The 19879-nt window shown below is 37.3% G+C and overlaps 1 protein-coding gene across 4 annotated transcripts in view; it reads right to left on the bottom strand.

The window, feature by feature from the left end:
- parvb (parvin, beta) overlaps nucleotides 1-18648 on the bottom strand; it is a 30735-nt gene extending 12087 nt beyond the window's left edge. The window contains exons 1-4 of one of the 4 annotated variants that reach the window (XR_012399771.1): nucleotides 18511-18648; nucleotides 5046-5135; nucleotides 2652-2722; nucleotides 613-715 (exon numbers count right to left, since the gene is read on the bottom strand). Coding sequence is in view for 3 of the 4 variants with exons in the window: in NM_199726.1 (NP_956020.1) it covers nucleotides 613-715; nucleotides 2652-2722; nucleotides 5046-5135; nucleotides 18511-18622 (376 nt within the window). In the remaining variant the exon portion in view is untranslated. 4 annotated transcript variants of the gene reach the window in all.
- Nucleotides 18649-19879: the final 1231 nt, after the last annotated feature.

Genomic DNA, 19879 nt, shown 5'->3' with positions numbered 1-19879 from the left:
CAACAGAGTAGAACTGATATGTAAATCAGACATTGCAATATTTTGTTTTGCTGCGATACATATTGCGATATGAATACAATTTCACCAGATGGCTTGTATATCTATATTTGAAAAGAAATCATTCATTTAGATTGATTGGGGGGATTTTGTAAGGGTGTGAATCGTGTATAAAAAAATAATAAACAAATTGCAAGCAAAAATAATTACAATAGAGCAAAGAAAAAGCACAAATAAAGAGGTCTTTATGGTTTTCCGAAGAATCAAACAGTATTCAGGTACAGAAATTGAAGAATTAAATGTAAAATAACACCTTAGTCATTACTGTATTAATATTAATCTTCGTTAAAGTTACAAATGTTGTACCTTTTGTGCCTGAATGCCCTTAAAAAACAGATGCAGATGACAAACTTTCAGTCTGTTATTGATATAATTTGCAATGACCCCACAAATCTTATGCATTCTCAGCTGTGGTGGGAATTAATAATCATAACTCAACATTGCAGATCCTGCAATGTGACAATCGTGGATAAACACATTGGTGATATTGATGCTTAAATGATATATTGTGCAGCCAGACAACAGAACAGGATCGACCAATCGTAATCGTCTTACCGAAGAGTTTCTGCAGCACTTGTCCATCGTACAGATCTTCCTCGAGGTCTTTCACGATGATTCGGTCTTCTTCCAGTTCACTGTTGATCCAGTCAATCAGAACCTGACAGGAAAAATGAGAGTGAGTAGAATGCTAATTATGCAAAATAGGTGTGGCTTATTGACCAGAAGCTGGCTCTGATTGGTAAAAGGGGGTGTTCTTTTTCTCAGTGCTGAATGGAATAGACCAATCATGATTATTTGGGTTTACATTTAAAGGGCTGTTTCAGCCAACCCTGCTGAAAAATCCACCTTAAACCAGCCTAGGCTGGTTGGCTGGTTTTAGCTGGTCGACCAGGCTGGTTTTAGAAGGGTTTTGGCCACTTCCAGGCTGGTTTCCAGCCATTTCCAGCCTGGTTTTAGCTGGTCAGGCTGGGAGATGACCAGCTAAAACCAGATTGACCAGCCTAGCCAAGTGGGAGTCCAGCCAAAACCAGCTATATCCAGCTTAAACCAGGCTGGTCAAGCTGGTTTTTGCTGGATTTGGCTGGTCATTTTCCAGCCTGACCAGCTAAGACCAGGCTGGAAATGGCTGGAAATGGCCAAAACCCCTCTAAAACCAGCCTGGTCAACCAGCTAAAACCAGCCAACCAGCCTAGGCTGGTTTAAGCTGGATTTTTCAGCAGGGAAATGAAGCCAATTCTGAATAGAAAAGTGTTTAGTGTTTCTTTACAAAGAGATATCGCCACCTACTGGCCTGACATGCATAATACAGCATTTTGAGGATCGTTTTGACAACACTGACATCACTTGCAATGCTAAGACTTTTTTTAAAACTAGATTAAGATTGTGTAAACATATTGTGAGTGCTTTTATCAAGCATTTTTGCATAATCGCGTATTCATTTTACATTTTTGTTTCATATATCATTCTTTAGTGATTTAAGGTCCTAATATTTTGTATTAACCCTGCTGAAAAATCCAGCTTAAACCAGCCTAGGCTGGTTGGCTGGTTTTAGCTGGTCAACCAGGCTGGTTTTAGAGGGGTTTTGGCCATTTCCAGGCTGGTTTACAACCATTTCCAGCCTGGTCTTAGCTGGTCAGGCTGGAAAATGACCAGCCAAATCCAGCTAAAACCAGCTTGACCAGCCTGGTTTAAGCTGGAAATAGCTGGTTTTGACTCGACTCCCAGCTTGGCAAGGCTGGTCAAGCTGGTTTTAGCTGGTCATCTCCAGCCTGACCAGCTAAGACTAGGCTGGAAATGGCTGGAAACCAGCCTGGAAATGGCCAAAACCCCTCTAAAACCAGCCTGGTCAACCAGCTAAAACCAGCCAACCAGCCTAGGCTGGTTTAAGCTGGATTTTTCAGCAGGGAATTCAGCTGGAGTGTATTTATAAATGTAAATGTGTTGAAAGGTTTAAATGTGTTATTACTTCATATGTTGTACTTTAAGCCATTTATTATGGAAACATGTCACTTTGAGGAAATGACGTGTAATGTGAGTGACTTGTTTATGGATCACCGGATAGACTGTCGATAATCAGACGCATGTCAGTGCTGTGTAAAGTTACATGTGTTTAAGAAGCTTAAAGTTGCTGCTGGCATAAGTCAAAAGGACAGTGAAGAAGAGTTTATTAACCCAAGGACCCTCTTTTCATGACAAGCGACCAACGAGGTATTTGTTTTGCTTATTTAATGTATTAGATAATCGTGGTTTGTGTTCTTATACGTTTGTACTGTGTTCATTTACTAAAACAGTTCTCACGGCGTCATGGCGACAGCCGCAAAGCACATTATGGACGACCTTAAATAAACGCCCGTTCTGGAGAAACAACCTGTGTCTGTGTGTTGTTGTGAAGAGAGTTACACATATCCTACAATAGATAGTTGAGAAGATGAATTACACTGACCAGCAGTAATAACACAGCTATACCTCTAGAGGGCACTGCATGTCAAGCTAAGACTCCCGTTGGTGTTATAACATCTGCAATTTCTCATTTTCTCCACAACATTCAGTTTGGGATGTCAGTGTGTGTTTGCAGAGAGAAAGTAAGTTTTTACCTTCTGCAGGTCTTTGAAATTGAGGTCTTCTCTCGATGTGGGGTCTAGAATGGTCCTCTCTGCATTTTCCTCTGCAAAGATCCACACATAGTTGTTGACACACCGTCATCTCTAAATCAAACAGTGTTGAGTGTGGGTGAATTTCTTCAGCCGTCTGACTCAGAAACGAGAAGTGTCCTCCACACCCAACAGCAGGATAAGATGAGGGAGTAATGCATTGCTTAAGTGCCATCAGCCTCATCTCAGATCTGATTTTTAAAAATTCTTCAATAAAATCAGGCACAACGGAGTCAATAATTGATAATGCGCGGCAGTAAAGATGCATTTTTGTAGGCCAAAACCTAGAAAGTAAGTATTATATGGCTTGTTTCCTCTAAACGGTAAAGTTCAGTACAGTACAATACACATTTATCTCTGTTTCCACTCTCAGAAGTACTAAAATAGGGAACAGTGCCACTCTTTTGGGAGCCTTTCATAAGGTTGTTGCTAGAAAGGATACAGCTGAGGCTGGAGGTTAATGATAATTTTATATATATTATTCATTAAATTATCCATTAATTGTATTTGATTAACGTCCAACCCTAATCCGAACCCTCACAGTAATGTAAAAACAGTAATTATACAGATTTTTATTTATATTATTCATTATTCATTCATTTTTCTTCGACTTAGGCCCTTTATTCATCAGGGTTCGACACAGTGGAATGAACCGCCAACCTATCCAACATATTTTTTGCACAGCGGATGCCCTTCCAGCTGCAACCCAGCACTGGGAAAGCATACACAGTCCTTCACACACATACACCAAGGCCAATTTAGCTTATTCAATTCACCTACTGTGCGGCGCATGTGTTTGGATTGTAGGGGAAACCGGAGCACCCGGAAGAAACCCACACCAACATGGGGAGAATATGCAAACTCCACACAGAAATGCCAACTGGCCTAGCTGGGACTTGAACCAGAAACCTTCCTTCTGTGAGGCAACAGTGCTAACCACTGAGCCACTGTGTCACCCCATTAATTATTAAGTTACCCATTAAACTGTATCTAACCCAACCCTGAATTCACAGTAATGTAAAAATACTTATTATTCTTGTACGGTGTCACATGAGATTCTTAATGATATTCTTTACAATATTAAACACAAAAGAAGATATTTAGAAAAATGCTGAAAACTTGTAACCATTGACTTCCATAATAGGGAAAACAGATGCTATGGAAGACAATGGTTACAGTTATCTTCAAAATATCTTCTTTTAACAGGAAAAAAGCAGTGCATAAAGGGGTCAATGAATAATGTTTCTATTTTTGGGTGAACTATCCCTTTAAAGACACAGCTTTGTAGTTCCTCTTTATTTTGAAAGTGCAGTGACCTCTAGTGGAGGACTGATGTGTTACATTGGTTTAAAGAGCCTATATTATGGGTTTTTGAAAATTACCTTCCATGTAGTGTGTAACACAGCTCTAAGTGAAGTGAAACATCCAGCTAAAGCTTAAATCTGTAAGTGTACAGTGTTTAAAACAGTTGATTCATCTATAAAAGAGTCGACTCATAGTGCTTCAAATAAGTCGTCTTAATAACGAGTCATTAGGTGTTTCGCTATGACGTGACAACGAAACCAAGTAGTTGCATGCGCAAACCGGGGAGATTTAAAACCTGCGGCCCCGCCCACCAACAAAGAAAAAGACACAAACACAAACACGCCGGCTAAATGAAGTGGCAATGTGCAGATGGACATTATTGACTCTCTACCCAAGGATGAAACCTCAGCCTGAGCAGTTCGAGTGCTTCTGGAAACTACATGCTACAAAGAATACTTCATCGGCCGTTTGTTAAAGGAATTCAGGATCAGTTAAGAGTACTGATGAACATGTCAGAACCTGGATGGGTTTCTTCCTCCATTCCTCAAGTGTAAGTACGTGCGATTAAAGTTGTCGTTGACTCTAGCTTGCAAATGTATTTAGTTGTGATTTGTTACTTGTAACCGCGTGTACTGTAGGTTAACTCGCTATATTCTCATATCGCGTGTAAAGCCACGTTAAAAACGCGACGCGTGCTACTTTTATATTGCTGAATAGCTGCTGGGCATTTCACTCTGTCTCGTGCTGAAGGCAGTCAGCATCGACCAATCGCAACAGGCTGTCATTGGTCCAATGAGCGCAGATTAGCTTCGCGCTAAGGAGGGAATTGGGAACAAATGAATCACTGAACACTTCATATGGGAGTCGCTGGGATAATTAGGTAAAAATAAATGCAGATTATAAGATCATGAAAGTGTTTTTTGACCTGCATGCATATTAGACTGTTGTTGGAGACCCTTACAACCAAAATATGACCCTATTTCATGTATAATATGAGCTCTTTAATGAAGGAGAAGGAGCGATAAACGTTACCGAGCAGTGTATCCTCAGGGAGCAGCTCCGGGCTGGTGTGCAGGAGAGGGGCGTTGATGGCGTTTTTGCCCTCTTCCTGGAGGTCACTCACTACAGAGATAAAAGAAGATGAATAAAGATGAATATGTTTGGTAACATGTACAAGAATAATGCTATAGAAGTCTGTGGTGTAAAGTTACTAACTACAAATACTCAAATGACTGTAACTGAGTAGCTTTTCTCAGAAATTGTCATTTAAAAGTGTGTACTTTCACTTTATTTTAAGTACATTTGAGTGCAGTATTGGTACTTTTACTCCACTACTTTCCTCCAACCTGCAGTCACTACTGTGCACAAATCAATACTAGAAGCTCATTGCCATTTCAATTAGTTGATTAGTGTGCAGCAGCAGTTCATCAGATGATTCATGAGTGACTCTCTCTCTTTCTCTCTGTGAGTAAATTACCGTTCATTTATTATGAGTCTGGACCTATAAAGAGCCGTCTCAGTTCCTCTAAGACAGAAATACAGTTATCAGGGACTAACCAAGCGTAGGGTATCTGACGATAACAGAAATAGTTCCTCCTGTGTGCTTCACACCACACTGACACACACACATACTACTGTTACAAAGATATGAACACGTACATTCAGGGATGCAACAAATTTAAGCATAACAACATTTAGGGTCCTGTCGTACACCCGGCACAATAAGGAAGGACCTGTTTGCCCCTACATGTTGCCATTTTCAGACCAATGCAACATTAGTTATCCCGTTTTCCGCCTCGTTGTTTAAATAGAAAATCCATTGGCGCCACTTTGTGGACTCATGGGTGTTTTGGTCTAGAAAAGAGGTGTGTTAAGGTGTTGTTGGAGCGTTGAACTAAAATAGTTTGACAATTAGCTTTTGTATAATGTTATTATTAGTATTATTATTATTTATTATTTGCATATATATATATATATATATATATATATATATATATATATATATATATATATATATATATATATATATATATATATATATATATATATATATGTTTTATTAAAAACAAGCTGGTTTTAGACCATATGGGGCACAGCATGTGTATTTGGATATAACTCAGCTTTTGAGCACATTTTTTTATTATTGCTCATTTATTTGTTTGCTGGAAATTAGAACTGAATTTAGAATATATATAGTTTTGAAACAAATCTTTGCACTTAACAAACAAAATTTATCATGTATAGTCTTATGCATTTCTGTGCGTACAACACGGAGGCTCATTCTTTATCCTCTTACTGCAGATGCTGTTTAACTGTTTTCTCACTGGTGAAGCGTTCACTTACAAAGTCCGCCATGTAAATAGCAAATACGCCATGGCATGACGTAACTGACTCTTGAAGGTAATGGGAGATGAGACTCTGATTGATTTATTCTCAAAACACACCATAGCTTTATCCCTGTTAGACCATGTGATCCAACCTTAAGATAGCGAAAGCGGATTCAGATACACCCTTAATGTTTTTGCGCCCTGCACTTTAGACTTTATTTTAGATTGTTAAAATAAGTTTTGCAATAAATGCTTTCAAACTTTCTGGTCAGGATTAAAAGAGATCCACAAAAATATGTTGCAGAACATTTGTTGTTGTTTTTTTTTTAGCATTGGTAAAAATGAAAAAAAAAAAATGATATATATATATATATATATATATATATATATATATATATATATATATATATATATATGTATGTATATATATATACAGTATATATACACACACACACACACACACACACACACACACACACACACACACACATATATATATATATATATATATATATATATATATATATATATATATATATATATATATATATATATAAAATAAAAATAATAATAATAATTAAGATTTTTATCTTTTTAAATATTAGAATGATTTCTGAAGTGATGCTGAAGTCTGGATTAATAAGGCAGTAATTGTAGCTTTGCATCACAAAAAATAAATGATGTTTTAAATCATATATACAGTGGAGGAAAAAAGTATTAAACATGTCACCATTTTTCCTCAGAAAACTTATTTTTAAAGGTGCTGCTGACTTGAAATTGTTGGTAACAACCAAAGAAATCCATATATGCAAAGTTCTGTGTAATGAAGTGAATTGACACAGGTGAAAAGTATTGAACACATGAAGAAAGGGAGGTGTAGAAAGGCAGTGAAAGCCCAGACAGCAGCTGAAATCCATCAGTGGTTCTTTAGCAACCCTCTGCCCTTCATCAGTGTAAATTAATTTCAGCTGTTTCAGTCCAACATCTACATTAGCAGGAGGATGAAGATGGACATTTCAGCAAGACAATGACTCTCAAATGCTTTCAGAGAAAGAAAATCAAGCTGTAGAATGGCCCAGCTAATCACCTGACCTGAATCCAATAGAAAACACAAGGTAAAGACCAAATTTGACAGACGAGACCCACAGAATCATCAAGATGACTCTGTTGAAGTCTGTGAGAAACTCACACCTGAGCAATGCATGAGACTTCATTCTCCATATGAGAGGCGTCTTTAAAGCTGCCATTACCAAACAAACCTTTTATATAACGTATTAAACACATTTCAGTAGTTCAGTTCATGTTTTTACTGCTTGTCTGATCAAATAAAGGCGAAACAAAATCTTATTAGCCCCAAACTTTTGAACAGTAGTGTACAGTACATACAGAAATATACAAACTAACCAAACCAAAATTGAAATCTTCAGTGAAATAAAGTTGAATTCAGCATATATACTGCCATCATTTTATTTTTTGACATGACTTAATTCCAGCAATTGACAAGATTTTAAATAGCTCACTAGTATTTGACATGCTATTATATTTTAAGTGAGAAACGTTGTCTATAAAAGTACATTGCGAGCTAAACCCATCAGTCATTCATGTTCTCAGCCCCCCACCTCTCGTATAAACATTTAAAGCCCAGCGGGCCGATTCTTCATCCTCCCTACAGATCTGCAGCACATCTCGCGCCCAATCTGCATTTCCTGCAAGATTACGCTTCTGCTTCTCATCATAATTGTGCATTTCCCTTCCCGGCCACCATCAAACCTTTGACGCTCAAACAAAATCCCTTACAAATCCTGCCATTTATAGTAATCAATGCTAATATTGTTGTATTAGCAAGAAAAAAAAGCAGACCTTCACCAATAAATACATGCATTGCTGAAAGAAATATTTGTAAAAAAAAAAATACAAACTAATTTGTAATTATTAATCATTATTCTGTCATTTTATAATTATAATTCTATCATTTTAATAATTATATTCTGTAATTGTTATAATAAAAATTGTATAATTATTCTAATTTTAGTTTTACGCTAATAAACTCCTAATAGTTTGTCATTGTCATTTCCTAATAGTAATTTTACACCATAAACATTAACATTTTAACACTGCAAACATTATTTAACATTAACTGATTATTAATAACAGTTTCAATCTAATAAACAGAATAAATACTATGATATGTAATAATGATGTTAATGACTCAATATATATATAGAGAGAGTGAAATAAATGCATTGCACATGATGTCACATATCCATAATGTTAATCCGATGTGTGTATTTTTTTTTTAATTTACTTACATTAGGAGTAATTAAATTAAATTAAATAATTAAATTTAAATTAAAGTAATTAAATTAAATACAATTAAATCACTCCATCATATATTTTACACTAACACGCTATTTAAAAAGCCATTTACTAAATGCTAACCAGTGAACAAACTGTACCAGTCCTCTTGCACCACACAGACCATAACCAAACCAATCCATAAACACAATAATATTTCATATGAATGTTTCAGTGTGTCATTCTAAAAAGCATACATGCTCACTAATAATATATATTTTACGTTACATCAAATTTATATTGCATAAATCTTATAATGTTGACAACTTTGCATTATTTTTAACTGTGATATATTAAACTGCTCCACAAACCAATCAACAACGCATGTCTGCAGTGCACCAAACAGTGTAAAGTCTACCTTGCTTTCTTTTCTTGGTTCCACATAGTAGTCCAGCCATGTCCTGTTAAACACCGCTGAATCCTAATGCTAATGTCCCTGCAGTGAGTGAGAGTGTGTGTGTGTGTGTGTGTGTGTGAGGCCGCCAGTGTGGCTATAGCAGTCGTCATCACGTGTTATTTCTGTCCCTCTGATCCTCCACCCTCGCTGCTCCTGTTTCAATGAGTAGGAGAGCGCAAACTGTGACATCACACTTCACGATGAGGAACCAATCACAACAGCCCTGGACCGCATCAGCCAAATAGGAACTTTTCGGTCACAAACTACAACAAAACAACTTGTCAAAATTAAAATAAAACAATGAAACCCTGAAAAGAGAACGTGTTTTTATTATCAGCTGTCAGTCAGCGCCCGCTCTTTTTTTCTGTCCTTGTGCCTTCAAGAACAAACAAAATCGGATAGTCACAAAATCTGAATTGACCATCAAGATCTGAAGTGTAAATGCAGCCTAAATCTAACGAATAAGCTTATAAACAACATAGGCTCATTCTGAAAACGTAGCCCTATATATGTGTCTGGAGTAGAGATGCGCGGATGGCGGTTACAGCCGCGGATCGGGCGGATGACGTGACGAAAAATAATATTTTAATTAAATTCGGGCGGGTGGTGGGCGGTTGTACTGTTTTGGTACACATAGCTGGCGCACCAACGAAAAAGCCTAGGACTGACTTCACAGAATGAGAGGAGGAATCGGATACACTAATTCTGGATGAAGTACAGAAGTCTTCATCTACAAACTTCCGTATAGACGGATCAGCAGAGGAAAATCTACTTTCCTTTTGGGAGAAACAAGGCAGTCATTCCCACGTCTACAGCATCTTGCCAAGAGAATTCTATGCATTCCAGCAACAAGTGCTGCGAGCGAGCGCTCCTTCAGTGCAGCAGGGCGCATTAGAGGCCAGGCGCTCTCGTCTGAATGTTGAAATGATGTGTCAAAATGCGTTTTCTATTAGGCTACAATAATAATTAAAAAATTGTACAGTACAGTGCGTTTAATTAAGGCTATTTATTTATTTTTGTCCCTGTGCGCCAATTGGAGACGGAGTTCACTGCTGATATTCTGAGAGATTTATAGGGTGCTTCTGATTTCTTATTTGTGTATCCTCGTTTCCTTTCCTTGCTTTCTTTCCTCGTCTTTCCACCCCTATAGGATGCGAGGGAAGGACGCAAGGAAAAGACTCAAGGACCGAGGAATCGAATCAAGTGAAAAGACACGTCCTCGTATTGTTTAGCGTCACTTCAAAGCGTCAATGCTGGATTTGACTTGCACGTTTGGATTAACTGCATGAAATTAAAGTCATTCTCTATTTTCTAATAATCAATAAAGAAACATTAATTTAATGATAAAAAGGAATAAGCCATTCAAATAAAGAGCTCAGTCAGCAGATGGCGGGCGGGTGCGGTTTTAAAATTTGGTCAAAAATGTTAGTGCGGATGGATGGCGGACGGATGATGAGTTTTGTGATGCGGTTGCGGATGAAATAATAACCCATCCGCGCATCTCTAGTCTGGAGATTGCGAATTATGTAACCAGGGCTACGTATGGCTGCATTTCATCTTTAAAACGAACGATACGGGGCAATATGACGCCGTTCCTTTTAACGTTTAGCAGCTGACCGCTTACCTCTACCGATGTTAGCAGTTTGTCGAGTTAGCTCGCTATGTACATCGGCAGACTTGAGATAAAGAGCGGAGTTGACCACAATGACGGGTTCGAGTCCGGTGAAGAATGCTTCCAGAAAGCAGGTAAGACAAAATCAGAAGCCAAAAAATAAAATGAACAAGAAAATAACAGGGTAAGAATGTGGTAAAATCTGCGTGATAGAAATCAGGGATTTTCTCTTTCTGGATTGCTTTTTAAAACACTGAGTGCACGAACTGAAGAGCGGGTATGGAGATGGTTGCACCTTAGGTTTGGTGCCAAAAAGCTGGCCGGACTGTACCAATAAGCTGATGAGTGGTGGTGGTGGGGGGGGGGGGGGTGGAATTCCGGGAGTTGGGTCTGAAATACTCCCGGGAAAAACGGGAGTAGGCAAGTGTGATCGGTCAGTTCAGAAAGTCAGTCTCCACTTCCTAATCTGCAATTGCCTCTCTGGATATACCACTAACTGTACCCAAAAATAAATAAATTACTAATACTTTCCTTCTTAGACTTTACAGACCTGAAACTTGCCTATAGCACTTATTCATTGTTGCTCTTATAGTTGTGTAAATTGCTTCCTTGTCCTCATTTGGATAAAAGCGTCTGCTAAATGACTAAATGTAAAATGTAAATGTAGTTAGAAAGTCAGTCAGTCGACAGCGGCCTCTGGTGGATTTGCATGAGAACAGCAGGCACGAATGGCACGAGAGAAATTTAAGATCTTAAAGACCACACACAGCGGCCTCTAGTGGATTTGCGAATACAAACTACAAAAAAGTAGCTCCCGGGCCGTATTTTGCTGTCTTCAGAAATAATACAGTTGAAGTCAGAATTATTAGCCCCCCTTTTGATTTATTATTTTTTTTAATATTTCTAAATGATGTTTAACAGAGCAAGGAAATGTTCACAGTATGTCTGATAATATTTTTTTCTTCTGGAGAAAGTCTTATTCGCTTTATTTCGGCTAGAAGAAAAGCAGTTTTTAATTTTTTAAACATCATTTTAAGGTCAAAATTATTAACCTTTTTAAGCTATATTATTTTTCGATAGTCTACAGAAGAAACCATCGTTATATAATAACTTGCCTAATTACTCTAACCTGTCTAGTTAATTTAATTAACCTAGTTAAGCCTTTAAATGTCACTTTAAGCTGTATAGAAGTGTCTTGATATTTATCAAGTCAAATATGATTTACTGTCATCATGGCAAAGATAAAATAAATCAGTTATTAGAGATGAGTTATTAAAACTATTATGATTAGAAATGTGTTGAGAAAATCTGCTCTCCGTTTAACAGAAATTGGGGAAAAAAATAAACAGGGGGGCTAATAATTCTGACTTCAACTAAATATAGCGGTACATTTTTAGAATGAGCCTGGGTTGCTAATAAATGTAAAAAAATATAAATTTTTTTTTCTGAAGCCATCGATCTCTGGAAGCTTATTTCTCATGTTCAAATCAATTAGCAGAACGCACACTCTGAGAAATCCACACACACACTCACTCCAGTGTTTGCCAGCAGTGTGTACACGTCTGCAGGGGAAAGTTATTTATTACAAAGCCGACAAAAATAACAGAGGAATGGAGCTGCTCTTAAATATAGCAGCACTTATTTGTGGGATCGTTGGGAGGCTGGAGCGGGAATGAGCAACACGGAGGTCAGCTGTCAGAGAGGTCTGCCACAGTTAGAGCCCAATATTATACACTCACTGTCAGTCTACAGTAGGGCCAGACGGAATCTGCGGACGTTTTTGCTATTTCTGCGGAGAAGTTTAGTGAAAAATCAGCGGATTTCTGCAGATTAATTTTGGAAGTATCATAACTAAAACCTTAATATGTGAAATAAATAATTATATCTTTTTATTTATTAATTATAACTTTTATTTATTTAAAGTTTAAAATGCAAATCCAATTAGATTCACTTTATTTGGTAAACAAAGCAAGTCTCTCATATAATATCTCTACTAAAAGACAGAAAATATTAATGTACAAACTGCATTGAACACAAATCAGATGAACATTTTCATATTGGTCAATAATATTACTGCAATTAATTTAAAAACTGAATAAATTTAGATTTACACACATTTACTCGAGTAAATAAACAGAATTAATGATGGGCTAAAAATCTGCGGAAGTCGGCAATCGCAGATTCCGTGTGGGCCGTATAGTCATCAGGCTCTGGATTATATACTGTCAAGTCAATCAAATCAAACAGTACAGGAACGAGTCTACTGTATTGGCTTTAAAGAAGAAATGCATGTTGCTAAATATTCAAATAAGTTGTTGATGATGTTTTTTAATGGCTATTTTTAAACAATTGTTAACCCAAAAGCTAAATATGCATATGGTTAATGCATTCTTTGTCATTATTAACACAATTAAACTAAATCGTATTATCACACTATTCGACTGCGCCTTTCAGTAATGTAAAATATGAAATATTAATATGACTGTAAAAAATATTAAATGTATGTTGTGTTTCTTTTAAAAACTCAGTAGTATTATTTACTGTTTGTATTTCTTTGCTACTTAAATATCTGTACCGCCATACTTTCTTTGTTATGCTATTATTTTGAAATAATGAAATAGCAAAATCACAAAAAATATAATTTACATTGCATCTGTTTTGATTATTCCATATAGCCTATCAAAATCTAATGAAAGTGAAAAATGTATGAATTATTACAGTTAAGATCATTCACCCATAACAAGTTTCTTTATTCTGTTGAAAAATATGTACACTACCTGACAAAAGTCTTCCACCTATCCAAGTTTTAGGAACAAGTCATCTAAATTAAGCTTATTTTACCAAAATAAAATATGATCATGTCTTGATTTATAATTCTTTTATTAGGACAGTACGGTCTGACTTTGCTTAGACAAAAGTCTCGTCTCTTAGAAGAAATAATGTCCAGTATAGAATATAAAGTCATGCTGCAGTGGAGACAGACTGAATATCGTGTCTGACTCCATCATGAGCTTGGAGGACTGCATCCATACATCTCTGCAACGACTCAAATCACTGATTAATAAAGACATCTGGAATGGCAAAGAAAGCGTTCCTGCAGGACTCCCAGAGTTCATCAAGATTCTTTAATTAATCTTAAATGCCTCCTCCTCCATCTTACCCCAGACATGCTCAATAATGTTCATTTCTGGTGACTGGGCTGGCCAATTCTGGAGCTCCTTGACCTTCTTTGCTTTCAGGAACTTTGATGTGGAGGCTGAAGTATGAGAAGGAGCACTATCCTGCTGAAGAATTGACCCTCTCCTGTAGTTTGTAATGTAACGGCCAGCACAAATGTCACACCAAACCATGATTTTTCCTTCACCAAACTTGACTGATTTCAGTGAGAATCTTGGGTCCATGCGGTTCCAGTAGGTCTTCTGCAATATTCATGCAGTATTCAACAGATGATTCATTGGAAAAATCGACTTCTGCCACTCTTCCAAATTATCAACTAGAAGGATCGACGACTAGATTTTTATCAGGTAGTGTATATATTTTGAAGAAAGCTAAAAATAAAATACAAATTCAGTAGCCACTGAAAACAAATACTATTGAAGTCAATGGCTATTAGTTTCCAGCATTTCAAAATATATTATTGTTCAACAGAAAACAGAAACTAAAATAGTAAGCGACGATGGCAAAATGTACAATTTTTAGTCAACTATCCCCTTTAATTAGTCACTCAAAATAAGATTTAATTAGCATTCAGTCTGGGGATACAGAGCCAAGCTACAGTATTACAAAAGGAAAAATACTTCATACCTTGACCATTACATTTAGGTTCATAAACCCCTATTCCATCATCACAATTGGTCTATCAACACTGCAGCTGAAATGTGTTTTTAGAGCTAAAAAACTACCCATGATGACAAACTAAACTTCCTGATGAAAGCTATTTACAGTAAGACCTCCATTCAGACACTTCATCGCAACTCAAACCCAAACACACATCAATGATGGTCAATGGACAAACACAGCAGACGAGAGTGAAACTTACTGGACTCCATGATCTTCAAAGGTTTGAATACGTCTGAGGACTCTTAAATAATAGCACAACAGCTAGATCTTCCAGTATCTGTCACTGCCACGATATGTAATATCTAGCTCAGCATCCTGAGACACACACACACACACACACGACACAATGTTTTCTGATATCAGCTTCAGCAGAGCAGAAAGGGAAATGTGTGGATCTGCTGTGTCGGAGCTGCTGTCAATCAATGCAAAATGCCAAAATCCCCTATTTCTAGCAAATGTCCACTGGGTGGCACTATAGACGCTGTACTTACTCATCTATTACTCTCAAAACATCACTGGGCTATGAGAATCTTGACCAGCATACAGGCAGACTTTCCACAGACTTGCATCAGTAAGAATCCTAGAATTTGAAAACCATGTCTACAACCACAAAAATCAGAAAAGTTCCCTGCTGAAAAATCCAGCTTAAACCAGCCTAAGCTGGTTGGCTGGATTTAGCTGGTTGACCAGGCTGGTTTTAGCCATTTCCAGGCTGGTTTCCAGCCATTTCCAGCCTGGTCTTAGCTGGTCAGGCTGGGAGATGACCAGCTAAAACCAGCTTGACCAGCCTAATCAGGCTGGGCGCCCAGCCAAAACCAGCTATGTCCAGCTTAAACCAGGCTGGTCAAGCTGGTTTTAGTTGGTTTTAGCTGGTCATATTCCAGCCTGACCAGCTAAGACCAGGCTGGAAATAACTGGAAACCAGCCTGGAAATGGCCAAACCCCTCTAAAACTACGCTGGTCAACCAACTAAAACCAGCCAACCAGCTTAGGCTGGTTTAAGCTGGATTTTTTAGCAGGGTTGTAATTACACGCCATCCAGCCAGAGGCACATCTTAGCAACCAGCCAAAATACCTTAGCAACAACCATTCAAATACAATAATAATAACAGCTCTAGCAACACTCACACCTATCCGAAACACCATAGAAATTAGTCAAAACATTTTAGCAAAAACCTTTCAACCTAAAACCCTAGCAACACCCTAAAATCTATTGCAAAAGACTACAGAAATCTATCCAAACATCTCAGCTACACCCTAACAACTAGCCAGAACACCCTTACAGCTCTTCAAAACATCACAGCAACACTATAAAACCTGTCATAACACCATAGCAACACCCTAACTACAGCCCAGAACACCCTCACAACTATTAAAAAATTCTCAGCAACTCCATACAACTTGTCATAACACCCTAGCAACACCCTAACAACTGTCCAGAACACCGTCACAACTATTCAAAACATCTCAGCAACACCCTACAACCTGTCATAACACAATAGAAACACTAACAACTGTTTGGAACATCATCATAACTACTAAAAACATTTCAGCAAGACCCTACAACCTGTCATAACACCAAAGCAACAACCTAACAACTGTCCAGAACATCCTCACTACAACTATTCAAATCATCTCAGCAACAGTAAAAAAAAAAACCTGTCATAACACCCTAGCAACATTCTAACAACCACCCAGAACACATTAGTAATCCCTTAGAACACATTAGCAACAACCTGAAAAATGTAAAATATTCCAAAAACATCACAACAATATCCTAACAATCAGCCTAGCAACACTGACAATACAGACCACCATATCACATTGGTCGGAAGTTTACATTTGGCAATACAGTAACTACCAGCCATAACACTCTAGTAACCCCCTAGAAATAAGCAAAAACGACTTAACAACTATCCAAATTACTGTAGCAACACACTTGACAACCATTCAAACGAAAACTATAGCAGTGAGACAAAAATCCTAGCAACACCCTAAAATCTGTGAAAACACCCTAGCAATCAGTCAGAAAAACTTAACAACACTCTAAAAACCACCCTTAACAGCTTAAAAACATCTTAGCGACATAAAACCAGCAAGAATACCCTAGCAACACCTTGACAACAACCCAGAACACCTTTACAACCAGCAATGCAGTAACTATCAGCCATTACACCCTAGCAACAAGCAAAAACAACCTAACAACTGTCCAAATTACTGTAGCAACACACTTGACAACCAGTCAAACAAAAACTAAAGCAACGAGACAAAAAACATCCTAGCAACACCCTAAAATCAGTGAAAACACCCTAGCAACCAGTTAAAACAACTTAACAACAACACCCTAAAAACCACCCTTAACAACTTAAAACTTCTTAGCAACATAAAATCAGAAATAATTCCTCAGCAACACCCTGACAAACAACCCAAAACACCTTTACAATGAGCAATATAGTAACTACCCACCAAAACACCCTTAGCAACACGCTGGGAATAAGCAAAAACAACCTAACAACTATCCAAATTTCTGTAGCAACACACATGACAACCATTAAAACAAAAACTACAGCAAGGCGACAAAAAAACATCCTAGCAACACCCTAGAATCTGTGAAAACACCCCAGCAACCGACAAAAACTACCTAGCAACACCTTAAAATCAGAGAAAACACCCTTAGCAACCAACAAAAACAACATGGCAACACCCTAAAAACCATCCTAAACACCTTTAAAACATACTAAAAGTTAATAAGAACACCCCAACCCAACCAATCATGTGGAACGTCAACGTCGACAGCAAGACCCTAGCAACACCCTAAAAACCACCCAGAAGAGCCCAGTTGCTTATGCCAAACTTGTTAATGAAGGTCCGTTGTCCGGCAGGTTTTAGCTCCAACCCTAATCAAACACACCTGAACAAGCTAATCAAGGTCTCACTTGGTATACTTGAAACATCCAGGCAGGTGTGTTGAGGCAAGTTGGAGCTAAACCCTGAAGGGACACCGGCCCTCCAGGACCGAGATTGGTGACCCCTGGATTAGACCAATAATTTCCACCAAATATAGTAATTTACAATGAGACAACAATATATTATCATAATATATATTGTAAGTCAGCTACATAGTGTGCATTGCGCTTCATTTGGGAGGCAATATTAAGAGGACATCGCTTTCTGTTCAGGTAAACACAGGTTTAAAGACTCTTTAAGAACCCTCAAATGGTCATTTTCCTAAACAAAGAGACTGTAAAAAGCCTTTAGCACACTGTAGCACTAGTGTGTGACTGTCTGAAGGTTACAACAGTATAAAATCAACCTCAAAACAGCCTCACATCTCTGTTCCTCAATGAAAGACAAAGACAGGGGGGACAAACACACACACACACACACACACACACACACACACACACACACACACACACACACACACACACACACTCTTAAACTATGCAGCTGTTCACACAAATGGAGGATGGAGGGGTGTGTTTGATGATCTAAAACTCAAAATAGCAAATCTAAAAAGCATATATGAAGACTTTTAACTTGTTGGGTTTAAATGAGAAATAAATATATTACTAAAAATAAAAAAACACAATGCATGGCACTTCATTATTATCTGAATAACCTTGAGCTCCTGACCTGGCTATTTCTATCCCAGACTACAACAACAACAACATAACTGACATAAATAACACTGATATGGCAACAGTACATCAGACAGTGCTTCTAAAATTAGAATTACACAATTATTATAATAGTAATGTACGTCTTATTTATAATAAATATTACTTGCATACATATTTAGATAAATAAATGACTAAACATCTCAAAGCTTTATGATATGGTTATTGATCAAGTGCAGCACCATGGACAGCGATAAAAATCAAAGCATGACGTCACGTGCTCTTTTAAGTACAAGGTTTTCTCATTTCTTAAGCCAGAAAGCTTGGATATGCTCTAAAACATCACCTTCTTTTATCTTCTTCTTGCGAACTAATGTCCCTCCCAGCTTCCCCAGCAGCGACTCATCCTTCTTTGTCTTGGCCGGCTGTCCGGTGGATCTCGTCGTGTTTGTGGCCATCTCTGCCCCGCCGCGGCTTCAGTCCCAGAAACAGAAACATGTGTGAAGAATAGAAATTAGCATTGTCTTTAGGGGGCGGGGCGCTGTGGTCCGAAAGTGTTCTTTGGTTGGTCAGATGTGACGGGGAAAATACTAATTTTACCTTTTTGATTAATTACTGCGTATTTGCAAACGAACACTTATTAAATTCATGTAGTATCATTTTTAATGTCGGATATACTGCGTCGGTTGATGATGAAAATAGGCGGAGATGTCACGTGATGCACGTTGCTCTTCTCAGCGCTGAGTAATCATCAGTTTACTGAAAGGCTTTTTAACTGTTTTATAGTAAAAAAAATAAAATAAATAAGTATTTCATGTTTATTTATTTAAAGTTAATGTATATAGACTAATAAGAAATTAAATGTGTGGCAGATGAAAACCGCAAGAGGAATAAAAGCAGGATGTTCAAACTGCTCAAAAGCGTTACATTTTTAGGATACAAAACACATTTCAATAAATTAGATAGATTAAATACGTTTTGCGGGAAAAAAAAGCTTTAAAAAACATAATATCGTGGCATTTCACCGTTTAATAACAGCACAGCTTCGATTTTTTTTGTCGGTGAAACTCTCTCTCTCTCTATATATATATCTTGTTCACTGCCTATTTTGACTTGTGTCTGCTGTGGATCTCTGAAACTGGATTCTCTGTTGGATTTGTTTTTGCTTTTTCTGTACCAACAACGCCTGGTCTTCAGCTGCGCTCCCCGGTCTGCTGTATTCTCCAGTCCAGAGCTTCACTGCCCAGTGTCTGCATTTTAATTTATATATTTATTCATTTATGTTTACATTTTAATGCTTTCTTGTTTGTTTAGCCTTTAGTTTAATATAATTAATTAAATTTATTTTAACTTAATTAGTTTAAGTATATATATATATATATATATATATATATATATATATATATATATATATATATATATATATATATATATATATATATCTTACTTCAGAAAGATAGCCTTCGTTGAGTTATAATTATTACAAAATATAAAAATTATTATTTTTAAATAAATAATAATGATAAAAAACTAGCATGGTTTATGCTACTTTCCCATGTAGGAGTCGCAACTTTCAGCAGACAAAGTTTGAACTATGTGAATTCATGATGTACCTTTTTGAGTTTTGTTTATAACATGGGATTTTTTTTATGTAGGTTTTTAGAACTATTGCAACGACAACTACTAGCATAAAACTAGCCTTTGGGCTAATTTGA

The sequence above is a fragment of the Danio rerio genome, chromosome 25 (genome assembly GCF_049306965.1).
Source record: "Danio rerio strain Tuebingen ecotype United States chromosome 25, GRCz12tu, whole genome shotgun sequence".
Taxonomy (NCBI): domain Eukaryota; kingdom Metazoa; phylum Chordata; class Actinopteri; order Cypriniformes; family Danionidae; genus Danio; species Danio rerio.
Note: the sequence above shows the minus strand (reverse complement) of the source record. Positions and strands in the feature narration are given on the sequence as shown.